Source organism: Phodopus roborovskii, unplaced genomic scaffold (genome assembly GCF_943737965.1).
Source record: "Phodopus roborovskii unplaced genomic scaffold, PHOROB, whole genome shotgun sequence".
Taxonomy (NCBI): domain Eukaryota; kingdom Metazoa; phylum Chordata; class Mammalia; order Rodentia; family Cricetidae; genus Phodopus; species Phodopus roborovskii.
The window spans coordinates 273,930-294,885 of NW_026125680.1; the positions used below are offsets into that span (position 1 = coordinate 273,930).

At 40.0% G+C, this 20,956-nt stretch overlaps 2 protein-coding genes across 4 annotated transcripts in view; one reads left to right on the forward strand and one right to left on the reverse strand.

The window, feature by feature from the left end:
• Tmem255a (transmembrane protein 255A) overlaps positions 1-11,257 on the forward strand; it is a 50,355-nt gene extending 39,098 nt beyond the window's left edge. For both annotated transcript variants that reach the window (XM_051178390.1, XM_051178391.1), the window contains 2 exons: positions 3,200-3,343; positions 10,841-11,257. In XM_051178390.1, the coding sequence (XP_051034347.1) occupies positions 3,200-3,343; positions 10,841-11,005 (309 nt within the window). In that variant the 3' untranslated portion in view covers positions 11,006-11,257. The remainder of the gene's footprint in view (positions 1-3,199; positions 3,344-10,840) is intronic.
• Positions 11,258-13,208: 1,951 nt separating this feature from the next.
• Zbtb33 (zinc finger and BTB domain containing 33) lies at positions 13,209-20,726 on the reverse strand. Of its 2 annotated transcripts, none has more exons than XM_051178392.1 (2): positions 20,659-20,726; positions 13,209-18,288 (listed from the first exon to the last, which is right to left on the reverse strand). In XM_051178392.1, the coding sequence occupies exon 2, from the start codon at positions 18,284-18,286 to the stop codon at positions 16,205-16,207; it is 2,082 nt and encodes a 693-aa protein (XP_051034349.1). In that variant the 5' UTR covers positions 18,287-18,288; positions 20,659-20,726; the 3' UTR covers positions 13,209-16,204. The 2 variants fall into 2 exon arrangements, with proteins under 2 accessions (XP_051034349.1, XP_051034350.1); XM_051178393.1 differs by lacking the exon at positions 20,659-20,726 and adding an exon at positions 20,429-20,557.
• Between the last annotated feature and the right edge of the window lie 230 nt (positions 20,727-20,956).

A 20,956-nucleotide genomic window follows, 5' to 3' on the forward strand; every position in this document is an offset into this window, starting at 1 on the left:
ACTGGAGCCCAGATTGACTCTTTCTTGCTCCTTCTACTCCATCTCTTCTGCCCAAAACTAACATTTGTCCAGACCTTTCTGCTTCTTCAGGATTTATAGCAAACACTACCTTCTATTTGCTCAGAAGCTTCCTTAACAGTAAGGATGGCAAGCAAAGGAAATACTGAAAAGATGAAAGCAAAGATCATGGCAAAAGATAGTTCATGAAATAAGAGAATTCTAGTAGGGGTAGAACATGAGGTTACCAAGGAGAGGATGTCATCAAAATGAGAACAGCATGTAGAAAGTCCTAGAATAAAAATGTGTGAGCCAAAACAAAACCCCTGGCTTTGGTCCAAATGTAGTTGGTGATTGGCATGCCTGCCCTCTTCTTACCGTGCCCTGGAGTCTGTAGGGAGGCTCAGGGGTGCTGGCTGATGGAAGGATAGGAGCCAAGTATTGTGTGCTGGCAGCTGTTAAATACGATGGGCTAGGAGCCATTATTTGCAGAGTTGTTGCAGAGTCCTGAAGTGAAAAAAGGATATCTTCACACCCTACCCATAACTGCCTGAGTGTGATCCTAAGGAAATGTTCAATGCAATGTTTGTTGATCAAAGATATGAGGATTTAAGATGAATCTTTAAAAAGAGAACATATCTGTACAGTTTGTTTCTAAGTGGTGTCTCTGGTTTAGAATAAGTTAGGTGTCATTCTTTCCAAAGTCCATGACCATTGTCTCAGTAGAACTCAGTGTTGTCAGAGAAGATTGCTGTCACCATTTCCTGTGCCCCCTAGTATTTTTGGTTTGACAAGCTCAGAAAATTACTGATCAATAATGAGGAATATGGAATTTTACAAATTGAGCTCCAGAATTATTTCAACTGAAACACACACACACACACACACACACACACACACACACACACACACACACACACACACACAAATGCACACATGAATACTGACAAACATGTTTTAAAACCCTGTTATCTATTTGAAATATAGCTAGATCATTCTTTGATCATCTATGTTGCTTCATTCCTGCCTGTCTACTTCACCTTTCTCTATCCTCTCTAACTGGACTCTTCAGCATCTTCCTGGCACTCATTAAATCTCCTTTTTATGTTCTGTGGTTCTTTGTCCATAATAGTTCACTTTCTTACAGACACAATCCTGGACCCCTGGTCTACTGAACACACAAAACCTTTTACAGATATAGCTACATTGTTGGATTGCATTCCTATGGTTAGGTTTGATTTATTTCTAACAGTTGGCAGGGTCAGTTTCCAGTGGACAAGAGACCAAAGAAACATACTTTTGGTACTTCCTCAGGGGTGGCATGTGTTCTTAGAATTTTGGGGGTGGGGAAAGGAGATTTCCTCTGTAAAGTAAGCCAAGAGCTCAGGCCTTTCCCACATAAGAGGCATCCGTGAGAGATGCATTATAATGACTGGGGCTTACAACACTTCACACCCTCAGGGATCTGAACTATAATCCAGCCCAAGCAGCAGAGCAACAGAACTGTGCTGAAACTTTCTGTAATGGACTTTCCTGTCAACACCTTGACATAGTAGCTTGTGCTGCTGCCAAAACCTACCACATGTTTTCACTGCTCCAGAGGAAGTTCCTGTTTGATTTTAACATGGTGTAGATACATAATGGAAGGAAAAAAAACATCTTTCACACAAATGGAAGAGGTCTCTGTGACATGGGGAATGGAAAAGAAAAACATTTGATCCATGTGGTACAAAGAATGTATCTACCTGGAAACTAATGACCAGCTCTCTAACCTGGACAACGGTGGCTTTAACTCTGAAAGGGCTACACCTGCCATCAGGTTGTAGCAAATTCAAAAGTCACTCATAAACTTGTTTATTTGCAAAAATAATGAAAGTTACAAAAATGATTTCAATATTTCTGTGGACATTGATTTTTCAAGTTAAAAAGTTGTGGGGTGTGGGGAGTAGACAAAGGTTAAAAGGCACTTGCTGCTCTTGCAGAAGACCCAAGTTCAGTTTTACTACCTACATGGTGATCCCCAGTTCCAGGGGATCCAATGCCATCTGATCTCCACAGAAACTGTCCTCACATGTTAACACACAGACAATGCGCACACATACATGCATGTACACAAACACATATAATTACATTTTTTTAAAGATGGAGAGGGTTGGAGAGATCACTCAGTAGTTAAGAGCACTTGTTGCTCTTGCAGAGGACCAAGGTTGAGTTCCCATCACCCGCATGGTAGCTCACAACCATCTGTAACTCTAGCTCTACAGACTCTGACACCCTCTTTCATCCTTTGTGGCCACTAGGCATACCTATGATGGACATACATGCATGCATACAACATATTCATGCACATAAAATAAAATACATGAATCTAAAACAAAATTAAAGCTTAAGGAAAATGACCCAATATGTATTCATGTCAAAAATGTTGGCATATACAGTAGAAAGATAAGAGTTTCCATTTTCCTCCTAACATTACTTCCCTCTGCAGAGATAACCTTAAATAACTTTCTGTGAAACCTTCCAGAAGAATTTCTTTGCATTTACACACATAAATATGAAACTGAGGCATTAAAACATAAATTAAAGTACACTGCATTACTTTATCACAGTAGCCTTTCTTTTCACAGCACTGGGGATTGAATCCAAGCCTGTGCACATATGAGGCAAATGCTCTATCACTGAGCTCTAGCTCTAGCCCCAGAGTAGGAAAAAAAACAAAAAATCAAAACAACAACAACAAAAACAAAACAAAACAAAAACAATAGGGGCTGGGCTGGAGAGATGGCACAGTGCTTAAGAGGACCTGGAATTCCTAGTACCCACATGGGGGCTCACAATCATCTGTAACTCCAGTCCCAGGGAGTCTGACATTCCAGCCACCTTGGGTACTGGGCACACATGTGGGTCCACAGAAGTACACATAGGCAAAACATCCATGCATGCAAACAATAACAGAATACTCTGGACCACGTTCTCTGTCACTAAATATAGGTCTTTGTTTATCTAAATATAACTATTTATCACTAAATGTCACTATTTTTTATAATATCACCATTATTATTTGTTTATATCACTAAATATAAATCTGTGTTGATCAATAGCTGGGTGATATGCTATAATATATCTGTACTGTGGCTTATTTAACCATTCACCCCATAATGATGATGTGTAATATATTGCTTCTAATTTGTTTTTTCTGCAGAACCCTACACGCCCGGCACTGAACTGCTCTGTTGAAAATGCCCATCCAACCGTTTCTTACTATGCTCGTCCCCAAGTGGCATCATACAATACCTACTACAATAGCCCTCCTCATCTTCCACCTTATTCTGCTTATGACTTTCAGGTATGTTTGAAGAGAAAGCATTCGTTATGTTTGCTGTAACCCTGTCCTTATTACTAGGTTATTTCTGGAACCTTCCTGTTGCTTTTGGGTTTGATAGGAATTAGCCCAGGTGCTCTACACTGAGGTCTGTATCAGCTTGTAGGAACCAGGGATTAGATTAAGAACCTGCAGAGAGGTAATGAGAGAAGGTTCAGGAAAGTGGGAGTAGCATGGGTGAAGAAATAGAATGGGAGGAAAACAGAGGAGGAGAATAGGAGTGAGGTATCCCACATTGTCTTTAAATACAGTAAGAGAAGATAATTTGGCTGGGAAAAGGCAGCTTGAATAAGTTACCATGGTCCTCTGTGCAATAGTGGCTTTTGCCATGGGGAGAAGCATAGTCCTTACTGCTTGACCTAAGCATGTTCTGAGCCACACAGAGGCATGAATCAGACCTCCAATGAGCAAGTCCCTTTGTTTTCTTCCAACATGCTAACTAAATCCACATGAAGAAAATATTTTTCCAACCCCCCTTCCCCATTGTTTCCTTATTACATAGATCAGAAATAGTGCTGCCAAATTTACATTCTCAACGTTTTCTTTTGAGAAGTGACTAACTGCAGAGAAAGGGAAGCACCAAAAGGGCCAAGGACACTCATGGCGTGCAGTGAGGAGGCCCTTTGGAAAAACACGTTAAATAGGTCTTACATACGAACAGTGATTGTCTTAGTGGCTTTCCTTCACTGTGATGGAACCTACAAAATAATAATCAGCCTTTAGACAGGAGAGGGTTATTTTCAATCTCAATTTTGGAGGCTTCAGTCTGTGACCAACTGGACACATTGTGTAGGCTTGTAAAAGTTGCATCACCTCCTCAGAGTGCTAGGAACCAAACTAGACCTGTAGGGGATACTTCTAAACCATATAAGTCATTGCAAACCATTGGCCAAGTCTGACACCAAATTCTGGTCAACCAAAAACTAAGACCATAGGAAAATCTTTTTATTTTATTATCTATCTATCTATCTATCTATCTATCTATCTATCTATCTATCTATCTATCTATCTGTATTTTCTTATTTTACATATCGATCCCAGTTCCCTCTCCCTCCCATCTTCTCAAACCCCCTTTCAAACTCCCCCGACATGCTTTCCAGGAGGGCTCATCAAAATCTGTCAAGTCATTTGGAATAGGGTCTAGGTCCTCCCTCTTGCCTCTAGGCTAAGGGAGTGTACCTCCAGGGATCATTTCTATAGTTCATTATTTTATTTTTTAAGATTTATTTATTTATGTATCATGTGTACAGTATTCTGCCTGTATGTATGCTTTTACGCCAGAAGAGGGCACTGGATCTCGTTATAGATGGTTGTGAGCCATCTGTGGTTGCTGGGAATTGAACTCAGGACTTCTGGAAGAGCAGCCAATGTAACCTCTGAGCCATCTCTCTAGCCCCTAGAAGGTCCCTTTAAAGAAAAAAAAAATCTCCAAATGTTTTTTGCTTCAATTGATTACAGCCCATTCATAAGTGACACAAGGAGACATAAAACGTCATTTTCTGGAGATATTTCTAGCTAATGTTGACTAAGCAGAAATCCTTGGAGAACCTCATTTCAGCTTTAGTTTAACAAAATAATTGAAACTTTAAAACGATTTGTTGCATTTGGGTTGGAGTGGTCTATAGCTTCATAGTAAGACTAATATAATATGAACATAGACTTATTCACTCCCATTAAATACAGTATCACTACCAGGAGAGAGCATTAAGGCTTACAAAAATTGTACTGAAATATGACTAAAGCCTTATTAGCCCGCAGGAAAATGTCTCTGGTACTTGTTATCCAATTATGTAGTATGAGCCTAAAAAGGCAGCTATGGTCAAGAAGAGTACAATTTCAGTAGTGAGAAGCAACACATGTATCTTTTTTAAACATTTTTTTTTTCTTATTTTACATATCGATCCCAGTTCCCTCTCCATCCCTCCCTCCCTCTCTTCCATCCTCCCATGCCCCCCTATCACCCTCCTATCCCATCCCCCGCCACTTCACATGTAGGGTGATGCCATCCTGGAGGGGTCATCTAAATCTGTCAAGTCATTTATCTTTTAAGAGAATTTAAGTATGTAAAAGTTTATATAGGGTTGGCACCATTCTCTTGGGACCTCCATAATAAAGTAAACTATCCTAGGATGGAGAGGTTGTGGGCCCAATGCGAGAAGAGTTTTCTCTTTTCCTTTCCGTTTCCATTATTTCTTTCTCTTTTTAGAAACAGTTACTTAGTGTGTGTGTGCGTGCGTACGTGCATGCGTGCGTGTGTGTGTGTGTGTGTGTGTGTGTGTGTGTGTGGTCTGTTGCGGGTGCATGTGTGTGCCACTGCATGTGTGTGGCAGTCAGAGGACAGCTTGTTCTTTCCTTCCAGCACGAATGTTCCAGGGATCAAACTTGGATCATCTGGAGGCAAGCACCTCACTGATTCCTGAGGTTCTCTTTCTGAGAAAGGGTTTCCTATATAGAAAAGCCAGCTTTAAATTTGTAGCAGCCCTATGACTCAGCCTCCTCAATGCTGGGAATATAGGTGTGAGCCTACATGATGAGTTATTTTTATTTTCATATCAAAGTAAATTCTATTGATTTTAGGAAGTGACATGTTTGCTGGAGGTACATGTGAAGCAATGAGGACAACTTGCAGGATTGGTTTTCTCCTTCCATCATGTGGATTCCAAGTCAAATGCAGGTCACCAAGTGTGATGGCAAGTGCCTTTCTTTACTGGATAAGCCATCTCACCAGGGGCTCACAGGAGTGTGTTTTAGTCCCTCAAAATCATGTCTTTATTGTGTGATGATCCAGTTAGGAAGGCTGGAAAACATTTCTTGTGGTCAGAAATTGGTAAGGATTTGTTTTGGGTCAGTTGGTCCTGAGGAAGTTGTGAGACCTGAGTGTGAGGCAACAGATTGTTATTTCAGTCTTGCATTCCAGTGTGTCCTCACTTCTAATGAACTTCCCATACTTCACAACAGGAAGGCTCTATGTTGAGATGGCTTTAGCTGCCTTTCTCATCTCGTACTCCTACTTCTCTTGCCCTTTGAGACCATTTCCCCACGACCCCTTCAGTTTCAGCTAAGCTCGGATTCTTTGTTCTTTCTTTCTCAGTGTTTTCTTTTTTTAATTTAAGCGAGAAACAGTCTTGTTTTACATATCAATCCCGTTCTCTTTCCCTCCTCTCCTCCTCTTAAGCCTGAACTCTATAGGGCATTATCAGTTCCTACTTCTGCTCTGAAATTGAACTCAGTGTAGTTGTATCTAAAACCTTGAAGGTTCCCAGCCATATTTCCCAAAATGGAATGCTGGGTTAGTTCCTCTACTTTTCTCATGGACTTGTCCCTTTCCTGTCCACTTGGTGAAGTACCAAGTAGAAGCTCAAAAGTCTCAGCCTATGAAAAATGCAAACAGCTCTGCTTATGTTCTTTATGCAGTACCTGAAAGTACATGATGTTTCCCTCAAGCCATTAAAAGTGACTCATTATAACTGAGCCCATTTTATAAAGGATTTCTGCAACCCTCTGGGGGTGGGAGGAGTTAATGGTACAGGTTACCTGAAGCTCAGAAAGCAGTTTCTGCTTCTTCATTTCCCCCACCCCTTCTCCACTTTGCCCTTTATTCTCCCTTTTCTTGATTCCTCGTTTTTTTGTTTCTTTTTTTGTTTGTTTGTTTTTTTCTCTCTTTTGTCTGCTCACGTTCCATTTCCTTAGGTCTTTCTTTGTAGGGCAGAATTTGGGGGAGATGCCTTTTTAAAAAAATCAACAAACCCTGTCATCCCATTCTTTTGGGACACAAATTCTCTAACTAGTCATTGTCACTAGGCAGTGCCAGGGCACCTTTTGGAGTACAAGGTTCATGGACCTCCTAAAGAGAGATGTGCATACATTGATAGATATTAAAGAATGTGGACAGGCATGGCGCAGGAATAGGGGTGGGAAGTAGACATCTGTGTTCATGAAGGGTGGCTCCCTTCTTAGCACCATTGGAGTACATTATGTATCCTCTTAAGTACATCAGGCCTTGGAGGAAACTCGTGAAGTCAGAGCTGACTAGGCCAGCAGTGGGGTGGCTGCTTAAATGTCCCTGTGCTTTGTGGTGTGCAGAGATCCAAAGCATTAGTAAAGTTCAACTCTCAAGCAGGAACCAAGATGCACGAAGCCAGCTCTCTAGCTGCAACAAAGCCAAGTATTTGTCAAGGTGCTTGCCTGTTGCTAGGAAACTCTGCCCTGGTCCTGTGGACCTTTTCTCTCTCCAACCCCCATGGGTATGTAGACTGCAGCCAGTTAGCTTCCGAGCTTTGCCAGGAACCTTCAAATTTATTCTTCGGATTTCTAATTCTGACCTCAGAGGGGAATGAGAATCACCTCTTCACTGCTACCCAGCCCCGTAATATTTACCAAACATGAAACCGAGAAGAGAAAATCCAGAGGCGGCTGTTCTACCTCCTCTATTATCAAAGTGCAAAACTACCTCCCAGGGCAACTGCTACCCACCCGCAGCAGCCTTTGAATGGCTCTCAGGACACAACTGACTACAGCTCTACTGCAGGGACTTGTCCTTCCCTTCTGTAGCTGTGAACACCTAAAACTGCCCTGATGCCTGTTGCCATCCTTAGAGTGGCATTTAGAAGGGTAGAGTGCCATGTACATGCATGCCAAGCACAGAAATCTTTGGTCCTGTGGGGTTTCCTTTCCTCTCTGTTTAAGAGAAACATTCTTAATAGAAGAAGGGAACAAAAAGGAGGGTGTATTTAGTTACTTTTCTTGTCAGTGTGACAAAATAGAAGAAAGGGGTTATGTATATTTATTTTATTATTTTCTGGGGGTTTTGTTGTTGTTTTTCATTTTTTGTTATTTTGTTTTTTGTTTTTAGATATGGTATCACTACGCAGTCTTGACCAGGCTGACCTTTGACTCACAGACATCCACCTGTCTGTGCTTCTTCCGCCTGAGATTAAAGGCCTGTGTCACTCACACCCAGCCTAAGAAGGGGTTATTTGAACTCACATTAGAGGGTACAGTTCATCATGGTGAGGGTGGGATAGTGACAGCAGTGACACCATAGTCACCTTACTTAAGTGAAGGAGTTTGCAATGTGTTTTCTACCCCAGAACATAACTATTAGTAAACAACACACAATTGGGATGTTTTAATAAAGGATATCTTCTTTGAGGGAGGAGTTACTTTAGACTTAGAACGACATCTTGCTTTTCTAGGGCCCACTCTTTGGAGTTGTATCGCCCTTAAAAGTTCTCTGTAACCCACTCATTCTTAAGCTTGGAAAATTGACAGGTAGAAAAGGAAGAGGATGGCTACTCTCCTCACTCCTAACATGATGTGATGCAGATATTGCAGTGTCTCATACTGGACCTAGAAATCTAGACAGTGCTTTGCCATGGACATGAGACTGTGCCAGTTAGTCTCATTCTCTTGAAGCCTCATGTCAGTGCTGACCAGAGATTGCTACAAGCATGGAAAAATGATGTGACCCACTCAGACTCTGGTTAGACCACGTAAAGATGTGACCCTCCTCGACCCCACCTCCTTGTTGAATTAGCACTTGAGCTCTTGAGAAAACAAACAAAACAAAACAAAACAAACAAACAAAAATCATATCCTCATGAAGCCCAGATACACTAGAATACCTACAGTCCTCCTATTCTGTGTTCTGACTTGCTTTGTTCTTTCTGAGACCCTGAATTTGTTTCCTAACTCTTACTATCCTTGTAGCTCCCTTCATGTCTGACCTCATCTTAGCAATGCTCTAGTATGACTGTAGACTCTGAAAATGGATTATGGATTTTATTTTTTAAAGGCATGCCAACGGCACCTAATAAATCCTCTTGAAGTAACAGTCATTCAAGATATACTGAGCACTTACTATTTTCTAAGCACTGTTCTGAGTTCTGGGGAATAGAACAGTGAAGAGAAAGAAAGGAAGGAAGGAAGGAAGGAAGGAAGGAAGGAAGGAAGGAAGGAAGAAAGAAAGAAAGAAAGAAAGAAAGAAAGAAAGAAAGAAAGAAAGAAAGGAAAAGACTAACTTGCACTGAGAAAAAAAACTATTAGGGTTATAGGTGGCCATAAGCCAGGGAAGAGAGAGGTTAAGTGATTCTACTATGGGAATTCACCGGTTATTTTAATATATTTTTAAATACTGAGTTTTTACTATGTGATGAGGACTGCTTTCTTACTTAGCTAATGCTCATTCATCTCATCTCTTATCAAATGTCAATTAAAAACAACAATGGGCATAAACAGATTCATTAACGGCACAGAGATCTCTTGCTCAGTGACAAGCCGACTTTGGATTGAGCCCATGGAGACAGGACTGCACAATGGAGTTGGTGAGAGCTAGCTGGACCATGCCCTCTTCCCTTCAGAAGCCAGTTCCCTTAAGAGTAAATTACATGGAAAGATAAAGGAAGAGACATGGACATAACACCCTTATCTAACCTGCCTCACACTTTCACTTGGAAATTTAAGAAATATTTGATCAGCATATAAGGCATTAGATATTTTGACATTTTCAAACAAAATGTATTTTAGCTATTTTCCTCCCCATTCAGGTCCTCAACCCTGGTATCTCTGATGTTCCCTCTATCTTCCCTATCTCTTCCCTTTTTTGTGTTCTGTGTGTCTGCCTTCACACCCATCCTTCATTGTTACCTGTTTTTATCTCGTGGCCTCCTATTTTGCGGGTTTATCCACACTTTACCCCACCCCCACATTCTTTACAGGTTAGTCTCTACACATGAGAGAGAATATGAGGTTTTTTGTCTTTCTGAGTTTGAGACACCTTACTTAATATTATACTTTTCATGTCTCAATAGGTTAATTTTTATAATTCACACCTGCCTCTTTCCCAAAGTTAGACAACAAAAAAGCAAAATTGAACCCCCAAGTCTCTCTGTAAACTAGCATCGCTCCTCATTCTTATCATTGTTTCTCACCCCCATGTCTTTGTTAATCATTGTTTTCCAATCAATGTTAAGTTTGTGGATAACGAAAGGAATGGTAGTTCATATGGAACAGGACTTCACAGCTCGAGAGCCATGCAAGTCAAGTTTTAGTCTATGACACGTGCCCTAGCCCTGAACATCCCAATGATATATTCCTAGGGATCAATTATACTACCTCACCCAATATTCTTATGCCCAGACTAGTTGTAATGCTCTTAGCATAGGTGAGGAGAGCAATACTGATGGTTTGAGTGACACATGCAGAAAATGGAGTGACATCTTCAAGAAGCCACACGGCAGAATCAGATGGAGAGTGGAGAATCCCCAGAACTTTCCAAATAAAGTTTACAGCCTAAGGGACTTGATGAGGAGCTGTCATGTCCCTTACCATAAGATTAAAGAACTATTTTTTCTTAATAGAAACAGATTTGGTCTATATTCATTTTAAATAGTAATGTCAGTTGAAGGAGTTGCAAACTCACTGCCTAAGCTTCTCGGTTTTTTTCCCCCCCTCATTATACAGCATTCCGGTGTCTTTCCATCCTCCCCTCCCTCTGGACTCTCTGATGAGCAGGAGCCCCAGTCTGCCTCTCCTTCACCCAGCTATATGTGGTCCTCCAGCGCACCGCCCCGATATTCTCCACCCTACTACCCGCCGTTTGAAAAGCCACCGCCTTACAGTCCTTAAAGAGGGGCACCTGTCAGCTATTGAGATTATTGTGGCTTTTGTATTTCTGCTTTAGTGGGAGTGTGTAGGGTACAACATCTCAAGTGTGACTCTTATGCATAAAGTTTTACAATAGCTTGCCAGGCTAGGGCAAGATAGGGATGAAAGCTTATGATCAGGGAAGGGCAGGATTGGCTAGGCCAAACCCAGTACTTCCAAGAAGAGAAGTATTTCTAATACAGACTGTTCTGGCTAAGAGTTTTGTTTGCTCATGTCTGGATATGAAAAAAAGCTGCCCGTATCTTACTCTGTTCTTCTCCGAGTCTTGTAAAAATGGCTGTTATAATCATTCAGCTCAGCTTTTGTTACTGGTACCTCCTAAGGGGAAAAGTGCAATGGTCCCCCATCTTGAGTGGGGGAAACAGGACTGGCTGATTCAGAAGCACTGAAATACAGAGCAAACATGTGCTGTTTTCAGTAGATCTCAGTATACATCTGACAACTTAGGAGACAGTGTTTCTATTATATGTTGCATTATTACAAAACACATTTGCTACTGGAGATATAAAAATCTTACAGTTGAATTTCTGAGTTTAAAAATGCTAGATTAGATTGGGTCGTGATATGAATTGTTACTTATCTTTGTGACTATTTAATCTTCGGATATTGTGCTTTAACCCCGGCAAACCGCACGATTCTGCACTCCACCCTTGAAAACTCATCTGTATTTTAATGTCACTGCTCTTATTGGTCCTTTTTTTCCCTGTTGAGATCAATTGTGACAGCACTCAATTCAAGATTACGAAAGTTATGCCATTTCAAGTTCTTCAAGACCTCAAATGTAGCCAACTTGACAAATTCTTAAGTGTTACACATTTAAAATCCATCTGGCACATTGTGGTAGTTATACAGTTGTTTTAATTATACAGAGCTTTAAACCATGATGATATTGAGTGAAAAAAAAACCATTTTGGCACCCATGCCTTCACTCCAGCATGAACACATTCACTGGGATTTTCTTTTGACCTGAGAACTGGTTTAAAGGAAGATTGATAATCCTACACTTGTAGTATGTAAAAGTACAGGAGCTACAGAAGATGCCTAATTAGACAGTTCTGCAAATACAGAACACACACTGGAAACATTTCCAGCCCATTTCGCTGCCTCCCATCTCTGATGGTTAGAGGTAGCAGACAAATGCTGGTGCTCCCATCTACCTTGTAGACACCTGGTCATCAAGATTCAAGGCACAACAGGTGCACTCACTATTCACAGTAAATGTTTGAAATATATTGTTTAACTTTCAGCATCATATTGTCCTATCCAAAAGACCACAACCCTTTTATGTTACACAAAATTACAGTTATTTTTACAGTTTTGAACATAATAAAATTCTATTGGATTTCAAAAAAGGACTACTAATCAATTGACTTATTATACAAATATCACCTTGTAATATCTAACAGGATTTTTTGCCATTTACACTTTACCCCTTGCTTTAGTGAATGTGTATATTTTTAAAGGCACCATTTCAAAGTATATCTTCAATGACCACATTTCTTAAAGTATTAAGATTCTGACTCATTTCTATGTATTTTTCTTACTTTACAAATAACTTGAAACAGTAGATTTTATAACACTTAATTTGAGCAGCTTTTTTTTTATTACATTGAATTATATCAAATGCATGTTACTTTAGGAGAAATTATATTTGCTGCTTCCCTATTCTGCAAAACATTTGCTGTAATGAAGGAATTTGTATTTCCAATGTATCTTGACTGCATTTTCTAACATTTACTGCTTTCTTCCTAATTCAGCTTTAAAGTATTGAACTGGGCATGAAATATTAAAATATTAATTCAGAACCTGTATAAACTAGATGTTGCTTAAAATCTGTATCACTGCCATGTTGGAAACCCAGACAGCTTTTGTGATGTTTCAAATTAATAAAACTAATCCTCCTCCATTACGGGCCTCATGTTATGTACAAAAGTACAGTGGGAATTCTAAAACAACTGCCAATGCCAGCTCAGTTTTGCCTATGATGGTTCAAGAAAAAAATGAGACATACTTAACCAATACAAAAGGCCTAATGACAATTTCTGCCATGTTGTCATCAGAAATGCAGCTTCTCTCCTGCTATAAAAAGAACAACAAAGAGAAAAATAGGATAGAAAGCTTATGTGATTCATCCACAATAATCTTATAAAAATGCACTCAAAAATTTGAATGAATATACTTTATTTCACCATCAGAAACTCTATGAACTAATATCAAGTATGGTTAACAAAAAACAGAACTTAAGTCATGATAAGGAAGATTATACAAATATGAACATTGCAGTATTGGGGGAAATGAACAAGGTTTCATATGACTAACAGTGGTAAGGAGGCCAGTGCTATTGAATTTGCATTTAATTCCCCAGAATACACATACCATGATGACACTTTTAAATGCTTAGATCAATGTTCATTTATTTTCCTTTTAGTCCAATAGAACAAATTCTTCAATGACTCTGTTGAGGATAGTGACCACCAATGATAACAACATATCTCAGTTAATATTGCAAAACTACTATCGAATTTCAAAGTGTTTGCTTGTTCTTTGAACAAATATACTATTTCAAATAGATACTACCCAGAATATCTACAAGGAATTTAGCATTTGAACAAAATTAAAGCCAACTTGAAAAAAATAGGAAATTCAGTAGTCAGAAAGCTAAGTTTTAAAAAAAAATCTTCACAGTAGGTTTTAAATGGCATCTTGCCAAAAGTTTCTAAACCAATAATGGTTAGGAGTAAAGAGTTTTTGTTCAAAGGGGTATTCCAGAAAAAACTCTGAACTTTGAGCTGGGCAGTGGTGACACATATCTTTAATCCCAGCACTAGGGAGTCAGAGGCATGTAGACCCCACAAAACTCTGAACTTTGGATATGAAAACTTACTAAAAAACAAACAAACAATCAATCAAACAAACAAACAAACACAAAAGACCCTAAAACATATCTAAGAGTCTTCTGGCAAATTTACAACTTAACTTTCTAGTTCTCATCCTCCTTGTAAACTCCAGAAGCTATGTTCAGTAAGTAGAAAGTTTGTAAGTTCTTATTCAAAATTTACAGAGTACAGCAGCAGTGGCAAATAATTTTACCAATGTTATTCAGAATGGAGTTTTTCATGACTCCCAGTTTGTTATAATAGGCTTGTAGGGAGCAAGTTTTATCACAGCAAACTAACTTACCTAGCAGTTGAGACTGCAACATCATTATCACTCACACGGGTAGAAGTAATTCTAACTGCTGAAACTGTATTCATGAAACTCAAATTTAACTGGGGACATTTCTGAGCATACCCTATACTCAAAAAGCAGTAACATCACTATCTATAGAGAAAGGAAATAGACACTTTGATCACAGAGATCAGAGTCTAGAGTTATAAGGTGATTTTCAGTTTTCTAAGAGTAAGTTTATCAAAATGGTTTGAAGGCCTAAGCTTACCAAACAGAAAACATAAATGTACAGCACACTACTATTCGGTAAGCAGGGGCTATAATGCAAATACTGATTCCTGACACCCTCAGCTACTAACTTAAGAAACACTTAAACTTTTATCTTTACACCTAGTTTACCACCAGAAGAATGACCTATGCATGAACAATTATGATTAAAGCTTTAAGTTCAACGTCAAGAAATAGATAAAGACAGTTTAATAAGAATGAAAATACCTATGCTGAACTAAGAAATATATAAGTCACAAATGACTATTAACTATGCAATTCAACCATTTTCAGTGTCTTTTTCCCATTGCAAAAAAAAATTAGGTTAAATTTTTACAGAATTGTGTTAAATCTGTTATAAATGCTAAGCTATATATCTGTTCCAACTTACTTCCTTTTATTACTACTCTTGGTAACTTTTAAATTCCTCTAAGTGTTTATATATGTGCCATCTTAAAGGGAAGAAAGGTGATATTGTTGTCAAAATAAACAGGAACCAAAATGCCTGCAGTATTCCACATACAGTTTCTGCTATAATATACAGCAGTTTGAACTTTCTTCCTACTGGAGATTCTAATGTGATCTTTTAAAAATGTATGCCAGTAGCCTCCCACCAAAAATACATGAGTGTCATCTATGGAATCTCAACATTTACACAGAAAGATGCATTTGGTGGCTTTCAGAAAGTAAATTCACAACTTGTCATGGGAATATTTTTTAATCATAATTTACAAAAATCTCCATATAAAAGCAGAAGATTAAAGATAAGCACAAAAGAACTTTGCATTACCTCCTGTTTGCACTATAAACATGCCTGCTAGGTCATTTTCTCCCTCTCAGGGCCAATTTGAAGGCATGCAGTGGCCGCCGCTGGGTGATAGTAGCACAGGCCTTTAATCCCGGCATTGATTGGGGAGGCAGAGATAGGCATATCTCTGTGAGTTTGAGGTCAGCCTGGTCTACTGAACAAGTTCCAAGATAGCCTCCAAAGCTATACAGAGAAACCCTGTTTCAAACAAACAAACAAACAAACAAACAAACAAACAAAAGGCATACAGTAGCATTGGCATCAAAATCTCTTACAGACTATGGCAATGAAAGCAGTGATTAATCACAAATTAGCTAGAATAGCTAGAACTGATTCATCCTTCATAGGAGCGACTTGTTTGCATGGCTATTTCATAGTGGGAGGGAGGCAGGAGGCTGATCTCCATTTGTGAACTGACAGAACAAATCACCAAGTTAGGACTTACTCTGAAATTTACTAGAACAAATTCTGGAAGTTCACTAAATATTATGCTGTATACAAGACATAATACACTTAGGCTTAATATTATGAAAATTGAAAATTCAGCAGTAAAGTGCTAACTTGGAAGGGGGAACAGTATAAGCTGTACTAGGGTATATTAGTAACTCCAGTAATTCTCAAAGAACATTTAATTTAGACTGCTTCAAATTCTATTCAGAAAACTATCTCTCTGTACCTTTAAAAAGTTACATCTTTTAAATGAGCTGAAAGCTATACTATGCAGGTATTTCAGGGGGTGTTCAATCTCTACTCAAACTTTTAGGAAAAAAAATGTTTCTAAAAATTAACAATGCAACTAAACTACTTTCAGATGACATGGCAGATCAAATGAACATGTTTCTGCCCTAATTTGTTTCACAGGTCTTTTGAAATCCCTGCCCCTTAATCCAATTCAAACTTTGATATTTCAAAGGAGTTCAGTAAGATTCTGGTATTATAAATTCAAACTCAGTACTGCCATCTGTTACATTTTGTTTAAACATTGAATCATTTTCCTGCTGAATAAAAATATCTTCCCAGTTCATTGGCTTGTTTTGAGGAGTAGATGTGGTTCCTACCGGAGGCTCTTTCCCGGCATCAACCTTATACCCAATCGCATCATCCTTCATGACAGGCGCAGCACTTGATCTGTCAGAAAGATATGCATACTGTCTGATCTGCAAAGACTTGCATGGATGTAAGCGATAAAGCTTTGAGTCTCCAGAAGGATCTTGACTGTGAACTGACTTTATGTGTGAAGACATAAACTGATAGTTGATGAAAGATTTGCCACATGCTAAACACTGATACCGTCGTTCCCCTGTGTGATGAATTTCATGTTTTGTGCGATATTCTGCAAGAGGAAATACCTTCTCACAATAACGGCAGGGATACTTCTTCTCCCAAGAATGAATATTAAAATGTCTTCGCAAGCTGGTCAGACAGACATATGACCTTTTGCATACAATGCAGATATAATAGACCCTTCCATCTACTATTAACTCATAGTGATCATCATGTTTTACTTTCATGCGCTTGTTTGATGGCTCACTGCCAGATGTTTTTGGTAGCTCATTCTCAAGTTTGGCCTCCCCTTCATCCGGGTCATCTTTCACAGGGATCACTATGTCGTAAGTATCTTCACCAATATTTGCATAAACCTTGCAACCGGTTGATAAGCCTTCAATTTCAGTAGCTGTATCTAAAGTAATGATCTTCTGACCTTCCGTTAGATGCTTTGATCCTAAACCTGGATCATTCGTGTTTCTAGTAATGATGTCTGATATTTTTAAAGAATTAGAAGGTGGCTCTTGAAGAAGTACAGGAGTCTGCACCTTCTGTGTCAATGATCCATCAAAAGTGGTACTTTTGGAGGTGTCAGCCTGTGGGACCAAAGATGTATTACTGACTGCTGAGTCTGGACTGGAGCTAATGGTGTCATCATCATCATCTATAATTTCTTCCTCTTCCTCCTCATTGGCCTTGTTTCCCGTTAAAACAGCATTGTTTGGTGTCTGCTGATTCTGTACAAGTAAATTGATTGGTGTCTGCTGATTCTGTACAAGTAAGTTGATAGGGGTCTGCTGATTCTGTACAAGCAAATTGATTGAAGAGGACATGTGATTGGGAAGTGAAGAGCTGACACTTGGTGGTGTGGTAAGTGGAGCCTGATTTAATAAAATAATGTTAGGAGTCAGATGTGTCGACGCTGAAGACACCAGCAATTCTTCACTTCCTTGTGGTTGGCTAAGAGTTGCCTGCTTTACAGGAGTGGGAAGCGTCTGAGCAGGTGCGATCTCTTTTAAAGGGGGGTTGTTATTGCTAGAACAAGGTGTCACTTCTGAAATAGCAACAGGGGCTGGGTTAGGCTGGACCTGTGTCATTGTGTTGTTACTTGGCAAATTCTCCTTTTCAGGCAAAATCTCAGAGCAGAAAATGACATCATCATCATCATCTGAATCAGTAACAATGATCTTTTTCATTTCATAATCTTCAGCAGATAATGAAAAAGACTCTGTTATAATGGGCATTACAGTAGCCCCATTATCTTGGGCTTCATCCTTTGATTTTGGGATGTCAAGGTTTTTGTCACTACAATCAGGAGGTAAGGTCTCAGCAGTACCATCTTGTTCTGTACCTGATATGGTTTTAACCTGTGACAGTGGGACACCAAGCTCTGCAATAAATTTCACTCCTAGTAATTGTCCTGACTTAATCAACTCGTCAAGTAAATCTGCTCTAACACGGACAATTTTAGAACTATAGATATAATTCAGAATTTCTGCAAAAATCTCTGCTCTTATAAAGCTCAGTTCAACAACTTGCCCAGCGACTGAGAAGAGCTGATGGAAGTATGTGCTCGAAGCTGAAAGAATATTCCTATGGGCCCGGAATTTTCGGTCTTCCACAATAACAGTAACGTCACAAAAGAGTCCATGGCCACGCTGCTCATTCAAGGAGTTCAGCAGACTTCCAGAGTATTGAATGTCTGTAGCAGAAATCAGTTTTCTGCTCTCCATGCCTATAAAGGAAAGGGAGGAGGGGTGAGTATGGAGGAAAAAACCGAAAGTACTTGATTTTATTTAGAGTTTAAGGCATAAAAGCATTAAAAAGTTTATTTAAATCTGAATCAAAGTCTGATCTACTATCTTGACTTTTAAAAATGCTCCTGTGTACACTAGCTTTGGACCATGTGTCAAATCTTATGCCTTCCTCTGAGAAAAGTCAAGACAGTTTTCAGTTGCTATGCAGCTGTGAATAATAATCTCCTTGGTCACCTTCCTTTGAAATTCAGGAAAACATGTTTTCACTAATCACTCTTTTAAAATTAGAATTCACCTTTTTAGCCCCAATTTTATTTTTTATCATGGAGACATAAGAATTAATTTTTAATTGTAAGGAAAATCTGCATCGTAACGCATACAAATTTCTTCTTCTGAAAATGAGTGATTTAAACTCCAGAACAGTTTAACAGTTTAAGTCTGAAATTTACAATCTCTTTAATTTCAGCTAATCTTATTAGTAAGATCATATTCAAAAGTTAACCCTTACAGCCAAGGACAATAACAAAGTGATAATTATTATCTCACAATTTCTCATTCTTTTTCTTTACCTATCCCTTGCCCTCATATGCCCACCCCTTACACTTTCCAGAGATGCAGGGTGAAACAGAGCACCAAGTGAAGACAGCACATACTCTCTTCAAGGAACAAGAAAATGGAAGGGAAAGCATTTCATTTCTTAGTGCTTACTTACATTAAAAACTGGGAACATCCTATGTATGTTGGTAAGAAATTATGTGCATTAGTATAAGAACTTATTTCTCTTCAAACAAGTTAGTGAAAAGGAGAACAGTAACTTATTGGAATATAGGCAGTATTACTATGCAGAAGGTAGAGTCTCTGTTGTGTGACACTTCAAACACTTTCTTTCAAAGAAGATATCATGGTAACAGTGTGGCCAGAGTGTAAAAAGAGCCATGTGCATATATTAAACCATTTATAAGCACAAAACATGTGTTATATGTAAATATTATAATACATTAACCATTACTTGCTAAGTACCAGTGGTAAAGAATTATTTTGGCATTAATATGTTTTCCTTTTAAAGTTACTGAAGAACATCACCGTCATAGTACTTATAACACACACACACACACACACACACACACACACACACACACACACACACAGCCAGCAGAGCATCTCTGTATTTTTTTTAAAATGTCCAACATCATAACTTGAAAATTAACTATAGGTAAAACCTTAAAAGTCAAGGGTTTTAAAGAACATGTTGGCTGTTCCATTTTAACGAACCAAGTAATTACAGCCTATCATAAAGGCATTCATCACAAGGTGTGACCTCTGGACAATGTACCAACAATCCAAAAATATGAAGATTTCGACAGAAACCACCTTGAAGTGGAGACGTTTCTATATATGGCCACATGATTTTTATCGTTTGCAAATACTTTTATCCAATGTCGGAATGTTTCAAAAGCAGGTGTCCAGGTGACACAGGGACTTAGCTTCATTTTGTTTAGGTAGCCATGCTGCTTGTCAGGGTTGGGCCCAGGATCAACCTAAGTGGGTGTCACAGAGTTGCCGCTTGACCGTGATAAGATATCCTACACCATTGTGTGATAATCTTTGACTGTGGTCTGGGTTAGAGGGCTGGTGAAAGTGGGGGAAAGATAAAAGCCACCCGCCAGAGTGAATCAAACCAACACAGGGATCCCTGCAGCAGCTGGGCACTATTTTCCACCAGCTCCCTCTTCCTTTGAACTTAGATGCAATCGAGTTTTAGAGGCCAATTTACATGCAAAGGCTAGCTTCTTGCTAATAAGAGATGGAGGTGCAAATAGAGCAAAGGTGCCAGGATTGGGGAGGGGGTGCTGGAGAAAGTACAAGGCCTCGATCTGAAAGGTAAGGTGTCGGCTGGCGAGGGAGGCGGGAGAGGGGTCAGGCTAAGCAGTAGGTATTGTTGTGTCCTGAGCTGGGGACTGAAGAGGACGACCGAGCCCGGTAGTAAAAGCATAGTCTAATCAAATCAGGTGGGAGATGGAAAAAGAGCACCCCACCCCCACCCCCAAAGCAGGCAGATGGGAATAGGGAAAGTCAAGTGGGTAGCTTTGGTGGGGTCCCCCACGCCCCGAGGCCTACCCCCAGGGTGTCGGCAGCTCCAGCTCTGGGCAGGGAAGGGGATCACGCCGCGCCCTCCTGGTTCTTCCCCCAGCGCTCCCGGGCCCACACAAAGAAAGAGCCCAGGAGCGAGCCTCCGACTCAGCCGCTTCCTGGTTCAAGTGAGGCGAATGCAAACGTAGGCGCGGCCGGGGCACGGAAGGCGCAGGCGGGCTCCTGCTCCCCAGCCCGGGCCTCAGCCCGCTCCTCACCTGCTCCGCGGCGCGGCCGCTTCCTCCTCCTCCGGCTGAGGAAGGGTCAGAGTCCTCCCACAAGAAGAAGCCGGAGTCCCAGGCGCTTCTGCTGCCTCTTTAAATGTTGCTCCAGTCTCCGTCGACGTCGAAGAGACTACCTCCGCCGCCGCTACGGACGCCTCCCTCGGTCGACAGAGGGCGCAGCGCACGAGCGAGCCGCCCTCCTCTTCCGAGTGCAGTCCGGGGCTCTCCGGAAGAACCCGAGTCCTGCACAAGCTTGGTTTCAGCGCCACTCTCTGCCTTCGGCTTTTTCCGG

Coding starts and splice junctions, on each gene's coding strand:
- Zbtb33 (XM_051178392.1), bottom strand. CDS start 18,286: ATGGAGAGCAGAAAACTGATTTCTGCTACAGACATTCAATACTCTGGA.